Raw genomic sequence first — 24932 nt, 5'->3', positions numbered from 1 at the left:
TATGCACATAGATTGGGCTAACCAAACTGGAAGCAATACGGTGGAGGAGGATTTCCTGGAGTGCATAAGGGATGGTTTTTTAGACCAATATGTCGAGGAACCAACTAGGGGGGAGGCCATCTTAGACTGGGTGTTGTGTAATGAGAGAGGATTAATTAGCAATCTCGTTGTGCAAGGCCCCTTGGGGAAGAGTGACCATAATATGGTGGAATTCTGCATTAGGATGGAGAATGAAACAGTTAATTCAGAGACCATGGTCCAGAACTTAAAGAAGGCTAACTTTGAAGGTATGAGGCGTGAATTGGCTAGGATAGATTGGTGAATGATACTTAAGGGGTTGACTGTGGATGGGCAATGGCAGACATTTAGAGACCGCATGGATGAACTACAACAATTGTACATTCCTGTCTGGCGTAAAAATAAAAAACAGAAGGTGGCTCAACTGTGGCTATCAAGGGAAATCAGGGATAGTATTAAAGCCAAGGAAGTGGCATACAAATTGGCCAGAAATAGCAGCGAACCCGGGGACTGGAAGAAATTTAGAACTCAGCAGAGGAGGACAAAGGGTTTGATTAGGGCAGGGAAAATGGAGTACGAGAAGAAGCTTGCAGGGAACATTAAGACGGATTGCAAAAGTTTCTATAGATATGTAAAGAGAAAAAGGTTAGTAAAGACAAACGTAGGTCCCCTGCAGTCAGAATCAGGGGAAGTCATAACAGGGAACAAAGAAATGGCGGACCAATTGAACAAGTACTTTGGTTCGGTATTCACTAAGGAGGACACAAACAACCTTCTGGATATAAAAGGGGTCGGAGGGTCTAGTAAGGAGGAGGAACTGAGGGAAATCCTTATTAGTCGGGAAATTGTGTTGGGGAAATTGATGGGATTGAAGGCCGATAAATCCCCAGGGCCTGATGGACTGCATCCCAGAGTACTTAAGGAGGTGGCCTTGCAAATAGTGGAAGCATTGACAGTCATTTTCCAACATTCCATTGACTCTGGATCAGTTCCTATCGAGTGGAGGGTAGCCAATGTAACCCCACTTTTTAAAAAAGGAGGGAGAGAGATAACAGGGAATTATAGACCGGTCAGCCTGACATTGGTAGTAGGTAAAATGATGGAATCAATTATTAAGGATGTCATAGCAGTGCATTTGGAAAGAGGTGACATGATAGGTCCAAGTCAGCATGGATTTGTGAAAGGGAAATCATGCTTGACAAATCTTCTGGAATTTTTTGAGGATGTTTCCAGTAGAGTGGACAAGGGAGAACCAGTTGATGTGGTATATTTGGACTTTCAGAAGGCTTTCGACACGGTCCCACACAAGAGATTAATGTGCAAAGTTAAAGCACATGGGATTGGGGGTAGTGTGCTGACATGGATTGAGAACTGGTTGTCAGACAGAAGCAAAGAGTAGGAGTAAATGGGTACTTTTCAGAATGGCAGGCAGTGACTAGTGGAGTGCCGCAAGGTTCTGTGCTGGGGCCCCAGCTGTTTACACTGTACATTAATGATTTAGACGAGGGGATTAAATGTAGTATCTCCAAATTTGTGGATGACACTAAGTTGGGTGGCAGTGTGAGCTGCGCGGAGGATGCTATGAGGCTGCAGAGCGACTTGGATAGGTTAGGTGAGGGGCAAATGCATGGCAGATGAAGTATAATGTGGATAAATGTGAGGTTATCCACTTTGGTGGTAAAAACAGAGAGACAGACTATTATCTGAATGGTGACAGATTAGGAAAAGGGGAGGTGCAAAGAGACCTGGGTGTCATGGTACATCAGTCATTGAAAGGTTGGCATGCAGGTACAGCAGGCGGTTAAGAAAGCAAATGGCATGTTGGCCTTCATAGCGAGGGGATTTGAGTACAGGGGCAGGGAGATGTTGCTACAGTTGTCCAGGGCCTTGGTGAGGCCACACCTGGAGTATTGTGTACAGTTTTGGTCTCCTAACCTGAGGAAGGACATTCTTGCTATTGAGGGAGTGCAGCGAAGGTTCACCAGACTGATTCCCGGGATGGCGGGACTGACCTATCAAGAAAGACTGGATCAACTGGGCTTGTATTTACTGGAGTTCAGAAGAATGAGAGGGGACCTCATAGAAACGTTTAAAATTCTGACGGGGTTAGACAGGTTGGATGCAGGAAGAATGTTCCCAATGTTGGGGAAGTCCAGAACCAGGGGACACAGTCTAAGGATAAGGGGTAAGCCATTTAGGACCGAGATGAGGAGGAACTTCTTCACCCAGAGAGTGGTGAACCTATGGAATTCTCTACCACAGAAAGTTGTTGAGGCCAATTCACTAAATATATTCAAAAAGGAGTTCGATGAAGTGCTTGCTACTAGGTGGATCAAGGGGTATGGCAAGAAAGCAGGAATGGGGTACTGAAGTTGCATGTTCAGCCATGAACTCATTGAATGGCGGTGCAGGTTAGAAGGGCTGAATGGCCTACTCCTGCACCTATTTTCTATGTTTCTATGTAAGGGAGAGGTGAGGAAGTGCATTGAAATGGAACGATGGGTGCTACTGAAACTTCGGAGCATGTGAGGAATGATGTGAGTGGAGAACAATTGACAAGACACAGTGAGAGGGGCTGCACTACAGGATGTAGGTGAATCTGCAAGTTTGCACACTTTTCCTAAGCTGGTTAGGCCATTGAAACGCTTCCTGCACTAGATTTACGTCCTCATGACAACACTCCTGCTGTTTATTTCTTGGATTACCTGCAGCCTCTTTGTTGAGGCAGCAATTATTTTTTTGACATTGCAAAGAAAGAGCACCTCCTTTCTCGCCCTTACTGCACCCAGCAATACTTCTAGGGACGCCTCATTAAACCCTGCACAACTTTTGCCCTCCCTGATTTCATCTCGCAACTTTCACTTCACTTCACACAATCCACACAACTCCTCCAAATTATATCTGTGAAGTGTGCCTTTAAGTAGTCAAGTTGAAATCACTGACATGCAGTGGAGACGCGAAACCCGGAAGTAAAATCATCGGGGCAACCCTGTCGAAATGAGGCATTCCCACGCCTCCCATGATCTTGCGCATTTGTCGCCTGCTATCATCACCCCGCCCCCCCCCCCCCCCCGTACCAGCCCCACCTGCTCAGATCCCTTCATGTTAATTAACCTTATAGCCCCGATATTGGTGGCCTTACCACCCACTGCCGCCGAGTTTTGCTGCCGGTCTCCCCTCTTTGCCATTTTCCACTTGGGCTGGAGCAGGCGGGAGGGGAGAACCACCGGGAAATGCTTGCTGACATTCTCTGCCGGCCAAGTAGCGTAAGTGGCCCCCCGCCCGCCGAGGTGCCAGATTGGTGTGGGCAGGAGTCGGCGCCTGCAGGGGAAGGACTGCTGTGTGGAGGCTGTTCTAACCCCGACAGTAATTACGAAGAATGGAAAAAAAGGTTTGTGAACATACTTTAAAAAAGTTCTTTACAGCAACTTACCTGAATGGGGTCCCCTGAATGTGTTTCTCTGTTTTTTTTTGCTACGATTTTTATTTGCAGGTCTTCAACCCTCTCTGGGCCCGACTCCATCCTCGGCGGCACTTGGGCAGGAAGTGCATTTGTCGCCGAGATTGAGAGCTCCTGCCTGCTGCTGCCCAGATTGACAGCGTAAGTCGTTGTTTGGCCGCTGAGCGGTACTGCCTCCTCTTTTAGAGGAATCTTCCAGGCAAAGTAGCGCCGGGTCTCTCGCCGGCCATCGGCTGCCCTTTGGTTGGCACTTGGGCAAGCCTTGGCTTCCACCGAGTTTGGGCCTGATGTAACTTCTTTCACAAACAAGTTGAAAATCTGCAGAATGTTGCCTGTTCAGTCTCCTTGGCACAACACTTGTGGTTTCTGGATTATACTGCCCTGCTCTGTACAGTGTTCTTGCATCCTCTAAGTCCACCTGGGAATCATAGAGCAAATTTTACCAATCTGCCTTGTCTGCTAGATGTGCATATTAGGAAAACATAGTGAGTGCTCCTGCGATATTCGATATGTGCTTCCAGAAAGCAAGGCTCCAAGTCGGAAGCAGACGTTAATAAAATTTACCTTCGTATATTCTTGTAGTAGGTGGCTTAACTTCTGCCTGTTCAAATGATATACTCTGGAAAAATGTAATTGCAAACTTTTCATAAGGGTCCATTCAGAATACTGTACTATTACAATGCAAACAAGTGTGTTGAAGATATTAAATTAGTCAACGATATTGGAGAATTTTATGAAGTATTACTTCACATTGGCACTATAAAGTAACAGTAAGATTTAAATATTTGTTTTATGTTGGAGATCGTCTAGCATTCTGGTTCCACTAGTGAAAAGCTTAAGGGTTAGAAATTCTTGATCGCCCCAGTTGGGGTGTTAACCTTTGGAGAAGTTAGAAGTTTAGCACCAGGTGCTAATCAATCTCGCTGCCCGCGTAAATTTAGTCTCAGCACTCACGGAGTATAGGGGAGTGCTAAATCAGGCACTAATGGCATAGGTGAGTGGCATTAGGCTCTAAGCATTAATGAATATGAGATGTGTAATCGGGAGTGAGCATTGGCGAAGTCGCCTTCCAGCCATTAAAGGGGAGGGTCACTGGGGTCTGCACACCAGCCCCCAATGGTTTGGGCGTGCAGAACGGCGATATGCTGTGGGATGAAATGCAAAGTCCTTTGACAGTCCGCAACACTCCGAAGACTAAGCAGCCTTTATTTGGCTGCAGATACATCCTGCTCTCTCTGCCACTCATAACTGACCCATGGAACAGAAGTTCCTTGACAGCTGGAATACATCCCTTTAAGTAGTACGCCGCCAGCCGGCTGGTTCACGTCTTCGCTCCCTGGCACGAGGCGGTAAGGCGGGGGCCGCTACTGAAGCTTGCAGATCAAGCACCCAGTGAGCGTTGCACACTCGCTGACGTAACAATCTGCATGGTGAAAGGAGCCGAGACACTAACTGTTATCGCTGGCGCTATGGGGCCACCGAATTTGCCGTGCGGCATGGGATCCGCCCCACCGCGGTGCTACTACCTGAGCGCCCTGTTAGCTCCCACGCCAGGCATCAACTAGGGGCACTAACATGCCAAATTTCTCCCACTAAGAGATGCGATCCAACTCTTTAAAGTGCTGAAATAATATATATGAAAGGCGACTATTTAAATTGGACTGTGATCATGGGCCCAAATTTGGCCCACCCGTTTTTTCGGCGCATCTCACGTCCTACGATCCAAATGGCGCCAAAAAGATGTCCCCAGATTCTGGCCCCTCTGCCGGCTCTCCCGGGGCTTGGCGTGGCATGGCGAGTCCATTCGGGGGTGGAGCTAGGACCCTGCGCCTAAAAAAGTACCGGAGGCTGTCCACATGTGCAGTCGAGTATTTGCGCATGCGCTGTAGCTCCTCCCATGATTATGAGGATGCGTGCCTGCAGTGTGGGGTCCCCCCCCGCCCTTATCCCAGGCCGAGTGACCTGCCGCACAGGCTGAGGGCTACAAGAAACAGGTTGGTGCGGGGAGACTTTTGATCGGGGGGGGGGGGAAGAGTTTTGATCGGGGTAGGGAAGGAGAAGAGTTTTGATCTGGGGTGGGAGGAGAGAGTTGATGGGGGGGCGGGGGGGGAAGGAGGAGAGTTTTGATCCGGGGGGGTGAAGGAAAGAGGACAGTTTTGATGGGGGGGGGGGGCGGAGAGGAGAGTTTTGATCTGAGTGGGGGGGAGCAGTGGTGGAGGGTGTGATAACTGTAGCCAGTAGTTTTAATGAGCTTACTCAAGACTTTCCTTAACCCTGTTAATGAAAATACTTTCCTTTGAGCAGGAGGTACTTCTATTTTTTATTTGGATATTTTGAAAAAATTATGTAAATATGTTTTGTCTCTACTTCTTTTATTTTTGTAGTTTAAACTTCCATGAATGCTTCTGTTGTATAGTAAATTAACTTTGCGAAGTGTGTCATATGATGTCCTGTATAGCTGTTTGATCCTATTTGCATTCTTTAGTCGTCATTAAGTACCTACCTGCGCTGATTTCTTAACTCTCCGCAAGGGCTTTCTGTGCGGCCACGTGGCCACATACGCTGGCCTAAGTTAGTTTGAAGCAACTATTAGCTGTCCAAATTGGCTTAAATGGCCAAAACGGGCGTAGGTGGCTGGTAACACCCCCTTTTGAACTAAACTAAACTAAACTAAAAAAAATCCTAACTAACTCACTTACATTGGCGCAAGTTGAATGTGCAAAATGGGGATTTTTAAGACACTCCAGAAAAATCAAGTTGCTCCAAAAAAAACGGAGCAACTCCTGGCCAATTTTGGGCCCCGTAAAACTATTAAGCACAGTTAGAAAATTAACTGGCCTCAAAAGGGAATGGAGATTAGAAGGATTTCTGGAATAGATGTGAAATTAAAGGAATTATTGGAAGGAGATGAAAAGATGTATGAGTGGAAGATTTTGTCTGGATTATGAGCAGCAGTGAGCCAGTGGATCACTGCCCTTACCTGCCCCCAATCAGTCCAAAATCAGACAGAAAGGGAGCACATCATCCCAGCTATGGTCTGCTCCAAGATTGCTGTGCAACAAAACAAGTTAGGCCAACTAGTGTGATAGAGCCTAGTTTTTAACCGCACATGTACCATAGCAAAAGAAGCAGCTTTAGTGGCACTGTTCTCTCCTAGTTCTGTTCACACCTGTGCTACACACCCCACAATGGTTTTTCTCCTTTTATTGGTCACGACTGGGTCCCTCCATCTTCATCATCTACGTGATTCCACATGGTGTCATCATCCAGAGGCATGGTTCCAGTTTTACCTTTTCATCTCCTCACTTTATTCGACTGCAAGTCTGACATTAAATCTCAGCTGAATCAGAATTTCCTCCAGTTTAACATAGGCAAATCTGAAGTCATTCATTTTGTGTCCCATCAGCTCCTGCTTGTCTCTGTCTTGAACTCTCATCAACCTCTCTACTGTTGCAAAACTTTGCACGTTGCTTCATCCTGAATTGAATTTACATCTCACATCTGTTCTGTCACCCACACTGTCTTTTTCTTCACAAGGTGGCCTGCTTACACCCCTACTTCTTCCCCATTGCCATCAAACCTTAATCCACGGCCCTGAATCACCACAGATTTTCTGCTGCTGCGCGACTGAGGTGAAAACCCCATTTACACAAGTAAACAGGGCTTCCACCACACTTTCAACAGTATAAAGTCCGAGGGAGATCATGACCATGTCTTTAGCATCTTGAGGCTTGATTTTTACCAATACTTTCCTAGCTAGCCTCCACAAACTGCAACTTATTCAGAGTGCTACTGGTCGTGTCCTTAGCTTCTCGAAGCCTTGCACTTCCATTGTCTGGGTCCTTAACAATAACTTGCATTTCTATAGCGCCTTTAATGTAGAAAACCATCCCAAGGTGCTTCACAATGGTGGAATAAGAGAAAAAAATGAATGCCGGACCATAGAAGGAACTGTTAGGAGGGGTGATCAAAAGTTTGGTCAAAGAGGAAGGTCTTAAATGAGCGGAGGGAGATGGAGAGCCGATATCTTTAGGGAGAGAATTGTGGAGCATAGAGCCTAAGAAGCTGAGGGCACAGCTGGAAATAGTGGGACAAAGGGAGGAGAGGGATGAACAAGAGGCCAGAGTTAGAGAAACAGAGAATTCTGGTGGGTTGTAGGGCTGGAGGAGGTGACAGAAATAGGCAGGAGTAAGGCCATGCAGGAAATTAAACATGAAAATGAGGAATTTACATGGGAGGCGTTGAGGTACCGGGAACCAATGTAGGTTAGCAAAGACAGGAGTGATGGGTGAATGGGACAGTGCAAGATAGAATACAGGCAGCAGGGTTTTGGATGAGCTGAAGTTTACGGTGGATGCAGGTTTGGAGACCAGCCAGGAGAGCATTAGAATAGTTAAATCTAGAGGTAACAGTTGATGGTAATACTGACAGGTGGGCTGAGATAAGGGCAGAGATGGACGATGTGACATCAGTGGAAGTAGACAGTTTTTGTGAGGGAAGAGGATATTCTGTCTGAAGCTCAGCTCAGGGTCGAATAGGACAGTGAGATTCTGAACAGTTTGGTTCAATCTGAAATAATGGCTGGAGAAGGGAATGGAATTGCTCACAAGGGTTCGGAGTTGTGGTGGGGGCCAAGGACAATGGCTTTGGTTTTTTAGCTGTTTAGCTGGAGGAAATTGCAACTCATCCAACAATATAAAGGCCATGAGGGGTGGGGTGGGGGGGTCGTCGTCAGAGAAGTGGCTGAGTGTTGAGCTGGATATCGTCTGCATACATGTGGAAGCTGCTACCATATCTTTGGATGATGTTGCTAAGAGACAGTGTGTAGATGAGGAACAGGAATGACCAAGGAGAGATCCTTCGGGCACTCTAGAGGTGGCATTACATGGGGTGGGAAGAGAAGCTATTATTGGAGTTGCTCAAGCTAAAATTGAGGTAAGAGTGGAACCAAGCGAATGCAGTCTTACTGAGGTGGACAATAGAGCAGAGGCGTTTGCGGAAAATGGTGTGGTCAACCTCCAGAGAGGTCAAGTAGTACATGATGATCAAAGTCACGGAATATCCCATTTGTGATTTTGATCAAGACTGTTTCAGTGCTGTGATAAGGTAGAAACCTGACTGGAAAGATTCAAAATGGAGTTGCGAGAAAGATGAGCACAGATTTGGAAGGTAACAACATATTCAAGGACATTGGAGAGGAAAGGAAGATTGGAGATGGAATTGTAGTTTGCAAGGACAGAGGGATCGAGCATGGTTATTTTGAGGAAGTGGATGGTGGTTTTGAAAGATTGGATGAATACCTGCGAGGATGTGACCATTTACAATGTCAGCTGGCACAGGGGCTCGGAAGAGAAGTTAGATGGTCAGAGGTTTAGTGAGAATGGTTTCAATGAAGCAGAAGGTGGGTAATATCAATGAGATGAGATCAGAGAGGGCATGAATGGAGTTGAGAGAGAGACTGGAGAAAGATCGGGGTCCAGGGCTAGAGCAGGGGTAACTGGTGGGATGGTTTGACATTTTGGCAAGGGGAAGCATCAGAGGCAAATGAGCGGAGAAGTCCATGAACTCCTTGCACTTGTTGTTGGGTCGGAAGATGAAGTGATTAGAATGGCGGGCAGGGGAGGGGTGTTCAAAGGGACAGTTGGCAGTGGAGAAAAGTAGGCAGGGATTACTTTGCCTTCCAAGATGATCCTGCAGTAGTGACCAGTTTGGTCCGAGGAAAGTGGAAAGTGGGGTCCAATAGCACAGGACGTGGTCAGCTCCTCGACCTTTCCCTGCTCTCTGTACATCTACAAATCAACCTCAAAATTCATGTTTACCTTCAGATGCCTTCACGGACCCACCCCAGTGATTTCCTTCAGCTTTATGTTTCTAGTTGCATCTTTAATTCCCCTGATACTAGGCTACTCCTTGTTTCCCATCCTCTCCTCTCAATCACTTGGGGATACTCATTCAGCCAATACATCTAGATCTCCTTCCCAAAGTCTCTCGGCCTTGTCTTTATCCTTCATGCTTGCTAACGCCTATTGACGACTACTATTTGGCAAATCTTTTGACCCTGTCCCCTAACTTCATTTGATCCGTTCTTTCCCTCTTGGTGCCTACTTTCTTCTCCTCTCTGTAAAGCAATATTTCTGAAAAGAGGAGCGCTCTGTACAGACAGTTGGATATTAAAGGGGTGCCGAATCCTCCAATACAGTGGGCAGGAAGCGTGCGCTTATAGGCAAACATATAGGCATCTGGAGCCCACGCCTGAAACAGGCATTCGAACTTTTGCATATTCAAACACCTGTTTGAGGCCCCCTCTGCCATATTGGTTTGCCTGCCATTGGTTGCATGTAGGAAAACCAGTTCTATATACGGCCTAACAGGTGGTCCTTAAATGTACCAGAAAACAGACTTATATGGTGCGACAGATATTAATTCACAATGTAAAACCATACATTGCTCTGGTAAATAGGATTGATTTTTCTTTTGATGTCATGGTCTACAGCAGTGACCCAGATCAAACTTGCCACTATGTTATGACCAAGGTTCTTATAATGAGGACACAGTTTACAACATTATACCTATCGGGAAAGATTGAACAGGCTGGGGCCATTTTCTCTAGAAAAGAGGTGACCTAATAGAGGACTTTAAGATTATGAAAGCGTTTGATAGGGTAGACGTAGAGAAGATGTTTCCACTTGCAGGGGAGCCAGATCTAGGAGCAAAAAAATATGATAGTCACTAATAAATCCAATAGGGAAATCAGGAGAAATCTCTTTACCCAGAGAGTGGTGAGAATGTGTAACTCGCTACCACAAGGAGTAGTTGAGGTGAATCATATAAATGCATTTAAGGGAAGGTGAGATAAACACATAAGGGAGAAATGAATAGAAGGATGTGTTGATGAGGTTAGATGAACAAGGGTAGGAGGAGGCTTGTGCGGAGCATAGACCTGTTGGGCCGAATGGCCTGTTTCTGTGCTGTAAACTCAATGTACGACTATGTAAATCTTTTTTCTGTTGTGTGTTTCAGAGCGGTTCAATGTGTACTTGATGCCAACACCCAACTTGGACATTTATGGAGAATGCACCATGCAGATCACACATGAGAACATTTACCTGTGGGATATCCACAATCCTAGAGTGAAACTTGTTATGTGGCCGCTCAGCTCTCTCAGACGGTATGGAAGAGACTCAACTTGGTTCACGTTTGAGGCTGGCAGGTAACTATGTTATTGAGCTTACTCTCAATATAACCCCAGTAATTAATGGTCATGTTACAAGTTCACTACATCTAAATGGCTGTAATCTGCATCATCATCATTACCATCTTCTAATTAATGACATCTCTAGAACCCACTAGTTAGAATAAATCAACCACTACAAACATTGGCACATTCCCAGAGACTGCCTTGTCGTAAATTCCAAAAGACAATGTCAACTATCTGAACAAAAGCAGAAAATATTTCTGTATTAATATATAGCAATTGAATTAAAATACTAGTATGTCAACAAATACAGAAAATATATAGGGATACATTTCTGAGTTTGTGTAGAAGGCAGGCTGTGCTGTCCACTATTGCCCGTATGTGCAGTTTTTCGATGAAGTTCCTTGCCTTCGGCGCAAACTCAAAGAATTGGCCCTATGGGTTACGTCTCAAGAACAAAGAGAAGGCCCACTGCCACCTTTTCAGGGCAGCTAGGGATGGACAATAAATTTGGTCTTGCCAGGATCGCCCACGTCCTGTGTACAAATATCCAAAAATACTGAATTTCCGAGACACTGTAACCTGGAACTTGCCTCCTCCCCCCCCCCAACAAACATACATCTGGCCTTGCCAGCCCTTTGTGATTGCCTGTCATCTTCAGTTTGAAACCCTGGGGTAGAAATTGGTTATGGCCCATTTATGGCACAAAGTGGGAGGCCTGAGGCTCACCCAAAATTGGGCCTCAGGGCTCATTGCATTAAATTGGGTAAGCTCCTGAGGCAGGGCCCACAGGCTCATGCATAGGCAAAGTTAAAATGGCATCAATGGGACAGGTTTTGAGTTTGAGCATTAAATATTGGCCTGGGGAAGATTAAGCATGGTGGATCTCACACACAGGATTGAGCCTAACTGATTATCCATTCATTTAAATTAATAGACAGACAATTGGGCCGATCTCATTTATGGGTGTGCAGTCCTCCCTAACTGATTTTCTTCTATACACTCTGTTGAAGTAATTATTTAATGCTCGTGTGAAAACGAGATGAAGTAATGATTGACAAATATCTTGGGATAAATTTGCGCAGCATATGTGGTAATCTACCAGAGCAAATCGTCTGCCTGTTATGGAACCCATCCGACTTTCATTGCATTGATTTCAGTGCACTGAATATCGGGTGGGTTCTATAATGAGCAAGTGAACTCCTCCACCAGTATGATCAAGGTGAAAACAAACTGCACTATTTTTATCTCGGGTAACCAAGAGATTTTACTTTAACCTGTGTAAGAAATCGTGAATTGGAAGAAATAGTGAATTGTAAAAGGACATGGGTTTGCCTAGCTCAGCAGCCAGGATAAGTTGATTACATAGAAGGATTCCAGTCATGTCAGATAAGGAGTTGCACAAAGAGCTCGTTTACAAGGGCATAATGCAGAAACAGGTCTTCATGTAGGCATGAGTAGGCCTGAGATTGAGCAAGGAGTCTTGTGATAAACAAACTCTCCAAGAGAAGGTAACCAGAGATCCAAACAAGAGATAAGCAAAGGAATAATCTCATGGGATGGGGGAGAGTTTTCATCTGAAAATGGAGACAAAGAACTCGACATACCAGTGGGCACCTTGGTTTGGGAAGAGCCCTTACAGGTTAGATAGTCCTGTTCATATTCTACCCCAGTCCCACCCCTAAAAAGAGAATAAAATAGATACCGCTATCTAAAGAGCTTTTTGCACAGATTGTGGAGGGAAGAGCTGTTCACGCACGCCGGCTGCTTGTCATGATCGTATGTCTATTATATCTATCCTGATTATGTGTTGTATTTGATTATATTTGAACTACCGCTTCCTTAATAAAATGACCTAGGACTCCGAAACCCCTTTTGGGTAATCTGTGTGTGACCTGTGATCCAAATCTTACACATGTCACATTTGGAATTATAATACAGGTTCGGATTTTCCAAAAACTTTATTAGAACTGTACTAGTTTGGATATATGCAGTCAAAGAGCATGTTGGGTCAAATCACAGTTAGCCTCAAAACAGGAAATTCCATTTAGGCTTTGTCAGTCAAAGGTCAAAGAATGTTTAGGGTGTCATCAATGGAGTCCAAATGAAAATGACTTATACATAAATCTATGGAGGTGAATTTCCACGATGATTCTCCTGATCGTCCACCATAACTTTGGTGGAAAAGCCATGGAAACCCTGGGAAAACAGCGTAATCGGTATTTGCCACGTCTCCGGGCTTCTACGGTGGCCGATCGGGATACCCCTCACCATAATTCAAACCCCTGTCTGCAGCTGAAATATTAAAATTGTAGTAATGAAACTGGAGCGAAATTGACACAATTACACAGTGTGCGTGTATGATCATCATATCACTGTGGGCAGCATAATGGAGCACACAATTTCAGTAAGCTGATCTATTAGGTAAAAACAAATGTTTGCAGCATCCATCAACCACAGGTCAAATCTCTCAGTGCATTGTCCCAAACAATAAAATAACATGGGAAATAATTTATTAGGAATTAAACTGTATTAAAACATTAGACTGTGCTCTAAAGCAATAATTTTAAAGGGCTCTATCATATATACATCATCAATTTAACAAATGAAAGATTTCTCTAATGTCTTGAGTAAGCATAAAACATTCTTAGCAAATTTAGTGAGAACACCAAAAGCGAACATCATTGATCAGCAGTAATCAACACTAAGATGTAAAACATGAGTTCCTAAACTAGGACAAGATGTATGTTAGTATGTTAACATTTATTCCACAAGGGCCTGTATTCCCAATAATGTATTGAAAATAATAGGCACACAGAGGCATTCAGTTGTCTTGGAGCCTAGTCCTTTTTTAAAAAAATGTTGACTTTTCCTGCAAGCAAATTGAATCAATATGTATGTTTAAATTGGCATCAAAGTTCTTTCTCTACATTGCATGAACATATCACCATTTTAAATGTGTAAAGTTTAGCCCGACTGCTGCAGATTTATAGGGGAAATGGACTCTGGCATTCGCACCTCCTGTTCATTCCAAGCTCATCTAGTGGTTCAAAGTGAGTCCAAGTATGGTTTGTTGCTGTCAGACTTTCACTGTATTTTATTGCCGAGGTTAATTCTCACAAGTGATTTTTACCCAACCTTTGATCAGAGGAGCAGGGCAGAAATTAGCTTTTTTTTTTTATTCGGGCATTAATTTTAATTGTGAGCATCGCTGGTAAGGCCAGCATTTATTGCCCATTCCTAATTGCCCTTGGGAAGGTGGTGGTGAGCTGCCTTCTTGAACCGTTACTGTCCATGTGGTTAAGGTACTCCCACAGTGCTGTTAGGCAGAGACCCAGCGACGATGAAGGAATGGCGATATATGTCCAAGTCGGGATGGTGTGTGACTTGGAGGGGAACGTGGAGGTTGTGGTGTACCCATGCGCCTGCTAACCTTGGCCTTCTAGGTGGTAGAAGTCACGGGTTTGGGAGGTGCTGTCGAAGAAGCCTTGGCAAGTTGCTGCAGTGCATCTTATTGATTTCCATTTGTTATCGTACATATGGGCTTAGAAACCAGGTTCCCTTTCAAAAAAATGGTCCAAGTGACTCAGATTCAATAGCCCCGAATAAAAATGTTGGAAAAGTCAACTCTATTGTCTAAGCATCGATTCAAGTACAGGCATTTTTACAATCGATTTTTCATTTAATTTGATGTGGGTGCACAGGTTCCTTTCAAGAGGGTTTTTATGTATGAAATAGTATTAAACTTGAAAAATGCTATTGATCATACTGAAGAATGCATAATAAAAAAGAATCCTTGACACTTGAAATGGATCAACGCAATGCAGTGCAATACTTTCTCTATGGAGGTAATTGCTTGATGAGAGGGGTAGACCTCGTTTTTCTTTCATTGCTATTCTCTTGCACCCCCCACCCCACCCCACCCCCTCCCTGAAAGTAACAAATCATGCTGGGGTACAATTATACAAGTCCCAGCCAGCCTCCAGTAGTTCGCCGCCGTGGCCATGCTTAATTTGTGAATTTAGATTCTGAGTGTGCTCACATAGATATGCATTGGGAAGAGAGGGTAGTGGGGACAGTGATCGTCGCCATGCCCGATCCTGTCCTTACCTGACATGTCCTTACCTTGCGCTGGATAGCAGGCGGCAGTGACCAGGGGCACTGAGACCAATTGTAGCTCTCCTATTGCCACCCCGGCTGAGATCAACTCAGCACAGGACAGAGATTAAATCAGGCACTTTGATAGGCTGGACTCCAAAATGGACAGTCCATTTATCTATTGAGCCATGGCTACCCTTGTCAGAAGGTTGTTGGTTCAAGTCCCTCTCCAGGGACTTGAGCACAAAAATCTAGGCTGAAACTCCAGTGCAGTGCTGAGAGAGTGCTGCACTGTCAGAGTTTTGGATTAGACATTAAACTGAGGCTCCATCCGCTGTCTCAGGTGGATGTGAAAAATCATAGAATCATAGAAATTTACAGCATAGAAGGAGGCCATTTCGACCCATCGTGTCTGCGCCAGCTGACAAAGAGCTATCCAGCCTAATCCCACTTTCTAGGTCCATAGCCCTGTAGGTTACAACACCTCAGGTGCACATCCCAGTACTTTTTAAATGTGGTGAGAGTTTCTGCCTCCACCACCTTTTCAGGCAGTGAGTTCCAGACCCCCACCACCCTCTGGGTGAAGAAATTTCCCCTCAGATCCCCTCTAAACCTCCTATCAATTACTTTACATCCATGCCTCCTGGTTGTTGACCCCTCGGCTAAGCGAAATAGGTCCTTCCTATCCATGTTATCTAGGCCCCTCATAATTTTATACACCTCAATAAGGTCTCCCCTCAGCCTTCTCTGTTCCAAAGAAAACAATCTCAGCATATCCAATCTCTCCTCATAGCTAAAATTCTCCAGTCCAGGCAACATCCTCATAAATCCCCTCTCTCGTGCAATCACATCTTTCCTGTAATGTGGTGACCAGAACTGCATGCAGTTCTCTAGCTGTGACCTAACTAATGTTTTATACAGTTCAAGCATAACTTCCCTCCTCTTGTATTCTATGCTTCGGCTAATAAAGGCAATTATTCGGTATGCCTTCTTAACCACCTTATCTACCTGGCCTACTACCTTCAGGGATCTGTGGACCTGTATTTCAAGGTCCCTTTGTTCCTCTACACTTCTCAGTGTCCTACCATTTAATGTGTATTCCCTTGTCTTGATAGCCCTCCCCAAATAATTACCTCACACTTCTCCGAATTGAATTCCATTTGCCACTGTTCTGCCCATCTGACTAGCTTATGGATATCTTCCTGCAGTATACAGCTTTCTTCTTCATTATCAACCAAAAAGCCAATTTTTGCATCATCTGCAAACTTCTTAATCATCCCTCCTATACCACAAAAAGCAAGGGATCTGGTATTGAGCCTTGGGGATCCCCACTGGAAACATCCTTTCAGTCACAAAAACACTATCAACCATTATACTTTGCTTCCTGCCTCTGAGCCAATTTTGGAACTTGCCACTTTGCCTTGGATCCCATGGGCTTTTGTGTTCGTGACCAATCTGCCATGTGGGACTTTATCAAAAGCCTTGCTAAAATCCATGTACACTCCATCATATGTACTGCCGTTGTCGACCCTCTTTGTTACCTCCTCAAAAAATTCAATCAAGTTAGTCAGATACGACTTTCCCTTAACAAATCCATGCTGACGGTCCTTGATTCATCCCACGGCACTATTTTGAAGAAGTGCAAGGGAGTTCTCCCCGGTGCCCTGGCCAATATTTATCCCTCAATCAAGATCAGTAAAAACAGATTATCTGGCCCTTATCACATTGCTGTTTGTGAGAACTTGCTGTGCATAAATTGGCTGCCACGTTTCCTACAATACAACATTAATTGCACTTCAAAAAGTACTTCATTGGCAACGCCCACATCCCATGAACAAATTTTTAAAAGTGCTTTGAGACATCCGGTGATCGTGAAAGGCATTATATAAATGCAAGTTTTTCTTTTTTCTCTTTAAGTATTCAGTGACAGATATAACAGCATCATCATAGTACTACATATACATTAGTTGACAGCGGTTATGATGTTACTGACTGTTACTATTAGTCTCTGTGAACTGGCATGTGGAGTGGAGTGCATTCAATTTGTGTAATTATGGTTAAAGGAGAGGTTTTTATACATTTACAACAATTTGGGAGCAGCCTGTTAATAATTTATCTGGATGGTAAAAATGGCAGACATTCAAATCCTCAAAGATGTTTTTCTAGGATGCAAACTATCAATCAAATTATAACTCCAGTTAAATGAGCAGGTAAGTGTAGGGGGTGTACATTCATTCTAAAGTATTGCCCGTATCTTCAAAACCAAACAAACTGTTTTAAAGGAAGTGTTTAGCCTTGCAGGTGTTATTTGAGATTAGCGGGCCGATTATCGGTGTCTGTGCTGCTGTGAGGAAACCTCGTTTGACAGATAAGCAAATTAGGAATTTGAAGGGAGCATACCCATAATTTCTCAGCAACTACCAAGTAAGGCTCCCCAAACAAACAAACCCTCAGAAAATTGCCCCTTTAGTGTTGAGTCGCAGTATTACAGTTACCCGCTGGTTTGAATTATAATTGCAGAGGCCCCCAAAAATGCACAGGCAGGAGTTCTGGGATCACAGACTATTGGTGCCCTCCAACGCTGACCCTGCCAGAATTAGCAGGGTCACTGGGAAGGCACCTTCTTTGCATGGGGCGGGTGGGCACCAGTGCCATTGCGGGTCAGGCACGTATCTGACCTGTGCTGCCAAAAACTCTGGAGCCTGGCTGCCATTGGAGCGGGAGGGAATGGTGCCAATTCTGACTGGGATCCAGTGTTGCATTTCTCTGAGCCATTCTGTCTGACTCTTTCCAGAGTTACAACTAATGACCAGAGGAGATTTCACCCCAGTGTATTGATCACCTCAAGCTATACAGTTTACAATCTCCCTGCTTGTTAGACTGTTGTGTAAAATATAACCAGACTTAAAATTGATCTTATATATAACAGGTGTACAATGTACTAAGCCTCATACATAGAAATACATTGAAGTTGCAACACAGAAAAAGGCCATTGGATCCAACCAGTTCATGTCGTCGTTTGGTTCTAACCACATTTATCCACCCTGTTCCCATATCCCTCCAGCCCCCTTTTCCTTCATCCACCTATCCAATTTAATCTTGAATGTTGAAATAGTAGTCAATTTTGACCCTATCAGCCGGGCAGGTGGGCTGTTAAAAATGTGATGGTCATTTAAGGTGTCAGCCATGCCTCACTGGCAGCACTCTCACCTCTGAGTCAGAAGGTTGTGGGTTCAAGTCCCAATCCAGAGGTTTGAGCACATAATCCATGCTGACACTACCAGTGCAGGACTGAAAGAGCGCTGCACTGTCAGAGGTGCTGTCTTTCAGATGAAACGTTAAACCGAGATCCCATTTGCCCTCGCAAATGGACGTAAAAGATCGCATGACACGATGGGATCTCAAGAGGGGAGTTCTCCTCAGTGTCCTGGCCAATATTTATCCCTCATCCAACACCACTAGAAAACACATTACCTGGTCGTTATCACATTGTTGTTTGTGGAACCTTGCTATGCGCAAAGTGACTACATTTTAAAAGGACTTTGTTGGATGTAAAGCAGTTTGGGACGTCCTGAGATTGTGAAAGTCGCGATATAAATGCAAGTTCTTCCTTTTTGTTTACCCGCTCAGATCGCAACCTTTTTGTGCCATTTTAACTTGCACAGTTCTGCAGGCGGATGAGAACACACCTAAAGCAGGCGGGTGGCTCATGCATTTATGCAAATAGAGGTCCTAATATGTCAGCGGGACCCCGATTGGATTTTAATTGGGTCTTGAGTAGGGCGCTGCCACAGCGTTCCCGTCAGGCTGAACCAGGTCTGGAGACAGATGGGGCCTTCTAAGGTAAGGCTAAAACCTTCCAATGTGGGGCCAAGTAGAGCAGGAATGTCACGGCCTCCCCTGCCACGAACTCCCTCTCGCCTTCCCTCCCACGAGGCCCTTCCGAAACCCCCCTTCCTACGACTTACCTGCTTGTCGGGGACCTTTCCCTCAATGCTGGTTGGCGGTGCCTGCTTCCGCCCACCGACCTCCAGCTGTTTTGGGCAGGCAACTGACCAGCGGCTCGCAGATAATGCCGGGGAGTTAAAATACTCTGGGCCCCAAACTTAGGCCAGCGAAGTAGCTCTCACACTTGCTCTGCTCCAAACGCACCCCCCCCCCCCGCCCGTCCCAAACTGTTGACAGTTACATTTTTAGTTTCTGCCTCAACCACTAAAATGGAAGTGAATTCCACAGCCTCACTATACCCTGTGTCTCCTCACTTACACCTTCCAAGTTGCAAGAGAATTTTATTTTTCTCCAGCTGGCTCCTGGCCGGCCTCCCACGTACTGCCCTAAGTAAACTTGAGGTCATCCAAAACTCGGCAGCCTATGTCCTAATTCGCACCAAGTCCTGTTCACTCATCATCCCTGTGCTCGCTGACCTACAGAGAGTCGGGATAAATGGCTAATTTTCCGGTTGCCAAACTGTAACTAGTGGGGTGCCGCAGGGATCAGTGCTGGGTCCTCAACTATTTACAATTTATATTAATGACTTGAATGAAGGGGCCAAGTGTAATGTAGCCAAATTTGCTGATGATACAAAGATAGATGGGAAAGCAAGTTGTGAGGAGGATACAAAGAATCTACAAAGGGATATAGACAGGCTCAGTGAGTGGGCAAAAATTTGGCAGATGTACTATAATGTGGGAAAATGTGAGGTTATCCACTTTGGTAGGAAAAATATAAAAGCAAATTATTATTTAAATGGGGAGCGATTACAAAAGGCTGTAGTACAGAGGGATCTGGGGGTTCTTGTACATGAAACGCAAATTGTTAGCATGCAGGTACAGCAAGTAATCAGGACGGTAAATGGAATGTTGGCCTTTATTGCAAGGTGAATGGAGTATAAAAGTAGGGAAGTCCTGCTACAACTGTACAGGGCGTTAGTAAGATCACACCTGGAGTACTGCGTACAGTTTTGGTCAACTTATTTAAGGAAGGATATACTTGCATTGGAGGCAGTTCAGAGCAGGTTCATGAGATTGATTCCTGAGATGAAGGGGTTGTCATATGAAGAAAGGTTGAGCAGGTTGGGCCTGTACTCATTGGAGTTTAGAAGAAGGAGAGGTGATCTTATTGAAACATATAAGATTCTGAGGGGGCTTGACAGGGTAGATGCAGAGAGGATGTTTCCCCTCATGGGGGAATCTAGAACTAGGGAGCATCAGAATAAGGGGTCGCCCATTTAAAACAGAAATGAGGAGGAATTTCTTCTCTCAGAGGGTCGTGAATTCTCTACCCCAGAGAGCTGTGGAGGCTGGGTCTTTGAATATATTTCAGGTGGAGAGAGACAAATTTTTAAATGATAAGGGAGTCAAGGGTTATGGGGAGCGGGCGGGGAAGTGGAGTTGAGACCAGGATCAGATCAGCCATGATATTGAATAGCGGAGCAGGCTCAAGGGGCCAAATGTCCTACTGCTGCTTCCATTTCTTATGTTCTTATGGTTCCTGTTTAAGGAACGTCTCGATTTCAAAATTCTCATCCTTGTTTACAAATCCCTCCATGGCCTCGCCCCTCCCTATCTCTGTAATCTCCTCCAGCCTCACAACCCCCCGAGATATCTGCACTCCTCTAATTCTGCTCTTTTGCATATCCCTGATTATAATCGCTCAACCATCGGTGGACATGCCTTCAGCTGCCTAGCTAAGCTCTGGAACTCCCTCCCTAAACCTCTCTGTCTCTCTTTACTCCTTTAAGATGCTCCTTAAAACTTACATCTTTGACCAAGCTTTTTGTCACCTGCCATAATTTCTTATGTGGCTTGATGTCAATTTGTTGCCTTATAACACTCCTGTGAAGCGCCTTGGGATGTTTCACTATGTTAAAAGCACTATATAAATACACGTTGTTGTTGTTGTTGCTGTTTTAATTTACAAAGACGAATGAGGTCCAATTAGCATAATTCATACTTAAGCTATTCTCAGTGGCATTGTACCTCCACTGTCCAAATTTTATATGGGCGGAACTTAAGTTTTTTTGGATTCGGGAAGAAATTTGGCTTCAACTTAACCGTTGTTCACAGGGTAAATCAGTCCAATTCATGGCATCATTAGTACACTATACTAAGTGGACAAACCAATATACAACTGCCCAGTTTAAGATGTAGGACTTATGAGGATGGATTTACATCTTCAACACCTGGGCGATAACTTGACGGAACAGATGGCCCTCCGATTATAGAACCACCCAATTTTCATTCCAGGAATAAATAATTTGGTGAGTTCTATAAAGGGCAAGCGATCCGCTCCACCAGCTCACTGCCCAGTTGGTGAAGACGAAAATCTACTCCATGGCATTTTGAGTTATACGATAAAGACGGAGAAATTGGGGTCGTTTACACCTCCCAATAGCACTTCAGCGGGGTTCGAATGGGGCACAAACGACTTTTCGCCCAGGCGCGGTACCATTAATGATTCCCGCTAAATTCTGCAGGAGTTTAGCGGCGGCAGTAACCGGTAGCATCAGGATGCCAGCGACAGCTTCCGGGAGCACGTATATGGCGGCCAGCCACCTGCAGAGCGCTACTTAAAGGGGAAGTGGCGTGCACGTGAATAAAAAAATCAGCCAACTTGTCGCGGCCTGTTGCCTCCTTGAACGCGGGGTCCATGCCGCGAGCTGGCAGCCTGGCATTCTGCTTGTTTGGCATGGCTCCCCACTCCCCGGTGGTCCAGGTAAGGCCCCACAAAGTCTGCATCTTGGCCCTCCCTTTCTACGTGGCAGTATCGCTGTGCCCCGCTTGCTTCGATCCCGACCCGTTAGTGCCCCAGAGAGTTTTTTTTTTGCATGCCACGTCCTCTCAGAGGCGGCAACCCAAATTTGTGAGCGGGGCAGCAGGAAGTCCCGCCTCACGGCTGTTACAGCCCACAAATGGAACGCTACGCAATTTCCTGGTCAAAGTCTATTTTCTGCTCCCCTAATGGCTTAGCAAATTTATCAAGTGAGTAGCTGATCGATATAGAAAAGAAAAACTTCCAATCTGTGTTTAATTAGTTGGTCCCTGCCATGTTGCTGCAGCCGACTTCAACACTTGGGTTAACAGCAACAACAATGTGTATTTATATAGCGCCTTTAACGTAGTGAACCGTCCCAAGGCGCTTCACAGGAGTATTATAAGATAAAACGTTTGTCATCGAGCTGCATAAGTAGAAGTTAGGGCAGGTGACCAAAAGCTTGGTCAAAGAAGTATGTTTTAAGGAGCGTTCTGAAGGAGGAAGTAGAGGTGGAGAGGGTTAGGCAGGGAATTCCAGAGCTCAGGGCCTAGGCAACTGAAGGCATGGCCACCGATGGTTGAGCGATTATAATCAGGGATGCTCAAGAATTAGAGGAGTGCAGACATCTCGGGGGGTTGAGGGGCTGGAGGAGATTACAAAGATAGGGAGGGACAAGGCCATGGAGGAATTTGTAAATAAGGATGAGAATTTTGAAATCAAGGCATTGCTTAACCAGAAGCCAATGTAGATGAGCGAGCACAGGGGTGATGGGTGAGTGGGACTTGGTGCAAGTTAGGAGTTGGGCAGCTGAGTTTTGGATCACTTCAAGTTTACATAGGGGAGAATGTGGGAGGCCAGCCAGGAGTGCATTGGAATAGTCAAGTCTAGCGATAACAAAGGCATGGATGAGAGTTTCAGCAGCGGATAAGCTGAGACAAGGGCAGAGATGGGCAATGTTACGGAGATAGCAATAGGCGGTCTTAGTTATGTTGCGGATATGTGGTCGAAAGCTCATTTCAGGGTCAAAAATGATACCAAGGTTGCGAAAAATCTGGTTCAGCCTCAGACAGAAGTGGGGGAGAGGGATGGAATCAATGCCTAGCGAACGGAAGTTTATGGCGGGGACCGAAAATAATGACTTCGGCCTTCCTAATATTCAATTGGAGAAAGTTTCTGCTCATCCAGAACCAGATGTCGGACAAGCAGTCTGACAATTTAGAGGCGGAAATAGGCCAGAGTTGCCATTCCTGATCACTATCCAGAAACCCCTGCTGGAAGAGCAAGAGGGTGGACATAGGATGAGAACAAATTCAAGCTGTAGTGCCTCTTATATTCAAATGGCCTGCCATAACTTTCAGTCAAGGTTAACATGCAAATATAAGCCACTGGGGTAAGGTATCACAGGTGAACTGGCATACATGGAACCATATTCCAACAAGGAGTCAACACATTCAGGAAAGCATGAGAAGGGAGAATGTAGGCAGGATGTTTTCCAAATAACTGTCAAACCTCCAATTGCGGGACTCCAATTATCCACAGTTCCTCTGCCAAAACCGGCATGGGACAGTTGCTCAAATGAGACATCACCTCAATGCTGACATCATTCTGCTCCAAGTTTGGAGGCTCTCTTATCCACCAATTTCCATTAAACACTGGGGTGCGATTGGGGACCCTTCAATTCGGGTAAATAATGCAAGCTCCACTGTAACTTAATTTGTCCTTGCAAATCGGATCTAATAGACCATTAAGATTTCATTTCTATCAAACATGATATACAGGCTCCTTCGGCATTTGCTGAGAAATGGCTTAAAGTTCTTGTCTAATCTATAAAAATAATACTCAGTTTTTGCCTGTCCTGGGGCAGGGGTGGGGCCAGGGACTGGGAGTACGTGGTCCGGACTGAGTGACAGTTGCACTGGTGCTGGGTCTGCTCCATTGAGGAGGTGGCAGTGGATGCGGCAGGGCTAATGGGCATGGGCACGGTGGGGTGGGGCCTCCTCGGGCATTGCCATGGAGTCGAGAGGAATGCATGGCGGGAGCGGCGGGTGAGAGAGAGAGGGAGGGGAATAGAGAGGGGGCAGGGAGGGACAGAGAGAGGGAGGGAGGAGGATAGAGATGGAGTGGAAGGGGAGATGGTGGGAGGGAGAGAGGGTGGACGAGGGAGAGAGAGGGCAGAAGGTGGGAGGGAGTGAGGGTGGGAAGAGCGTGAGCGGGTGGGAGGGAGAGAGGGTGAGCGGGTGGGAGGGAGAGAGAGGGTGGGAAGGAGAGAGAGGACAGGAGATGGTGGGAGGGAGAGATGGTGGGAGGGAGAGAGGGTGGGAAGAGGGTGAGAGGGAGAGAGGGTGTGCGGGTGGGAAGGAGAGAGAGGGTGAGAGAGGAAGAGAGATGTGGGAGGGAGAGAGTAAGAGGGTGGGAGGGAGAGGGAGGTTGGGAAATGGAAGGTGGGAGGGAGAGAGAGAGAGAGAGAGAGAGCGAGGGAGAAGGAGGGAGGGAGGGAGAACATCAGCGTTGATTTTGTAGACGAAGAAGATGATAACAGTCTGAACAAGTACTGTTGCATTAAAGGTACTAATTTGACCACAAATGTTTTGCTGTTCTCTGCTCGTCGATAATATTATTTAATTAACCTATTTTACATATGCAATGAGATCAAATTAACATAGTGTTTCGCCAAGTTTTGTGCAATAGATTAATGCTGAGGTTTGGAAGCATTTCAAGCTTTTAAAGATAATGGCCCGCATTTTGCTGTGGAAAGAATGGTGAGACAATGAGCGCTCACCGTTATTAAAGAGTAAATCGGGCAGCAGCGTCCGGTGACCGTACATGTGCGGTTAAAAACGGAAATCAGGAAGTTGCTGTCCGCGTTACCCTGCTCCTCCAGAAGCTTCGCAACAATGGTATCTCGCCCAGAGACTCGGCATTCAAATACATGGAAGGGCGTGAAGTTGCTGTATTTATGTGATATATATAAACAAAACATTCTCCAGAAAATGTTTGGGCTTCGCCATTCCAGCGTAAGTAAATTTATAACAGCACGATAAGTATTAATTACAGTTAAACAACTTCGCTGGCACTGAAAATTGACATTTACAAATGTGGAGTCTCATTCCTTCAGATTCTAATTATTGTTGGAGATTTAAAAAAATATAAAAATTATTATTTTTTTTCTTTTTCTTTCCGTCTCTTTTATCTCTCTAATCGCATCCTTCTTTCCTTCTCTTTGCTTTCTGTACATGATTTGGCATTGAATTAACTATTCTAACTGACATTTCCTGGTTCAGACTCTGCTGCCGGAACTTTCCCGTTGCTGCGTGTGCAGGCTTGAGGCGGGTCGATAGTTAAATTCACGGAAATTGACCACGTCAGGAACCCTCCCCCGCCCCCCGCCATCATCCCGCCAAATTCCGC

General features: G+C 45.4%; 1 protein-coding gene across 1 annotated transcript in view; it reads left to right on the top strand.

The window, feature by feature from the left end:
* dok6 (docking protein 6) overlaps positions 1 to 24932 on the top strand; it is a 684792-nt gene that overhangs the window by 513353 nt on the left and 146507 nt on the right. The window contains exon 5 of the mRNA XM_070872699.1: positions 10499 to 10688. Coding sequence (XP_070728800.1) covers positions 10499 to 10688 — 190 coding nt within the window. The remainder of the gene's footprint in view (positions 1 to 10498; positions 10689 to 24932) is intronic.

The sequence above is a fragment of the Pristiophorus japonicus genome, chromosome 1 (genome assembly GCF_044704955.1).
Source record: "Pristiophorus japonicus isolate sPriJap1 chromosome 1, sPriJap1.hap1, whole genome shotgun sequence".
Lineage (NCBI taxonomy): Eukaryota > Metazoa > Chordata > Chondrichthyes > Pristiophoridae > Pristiophorus > Pristiophorus japonicus.
This window is presented reverse-complemented; position numbering and strand designations above follow the sequence as displayed.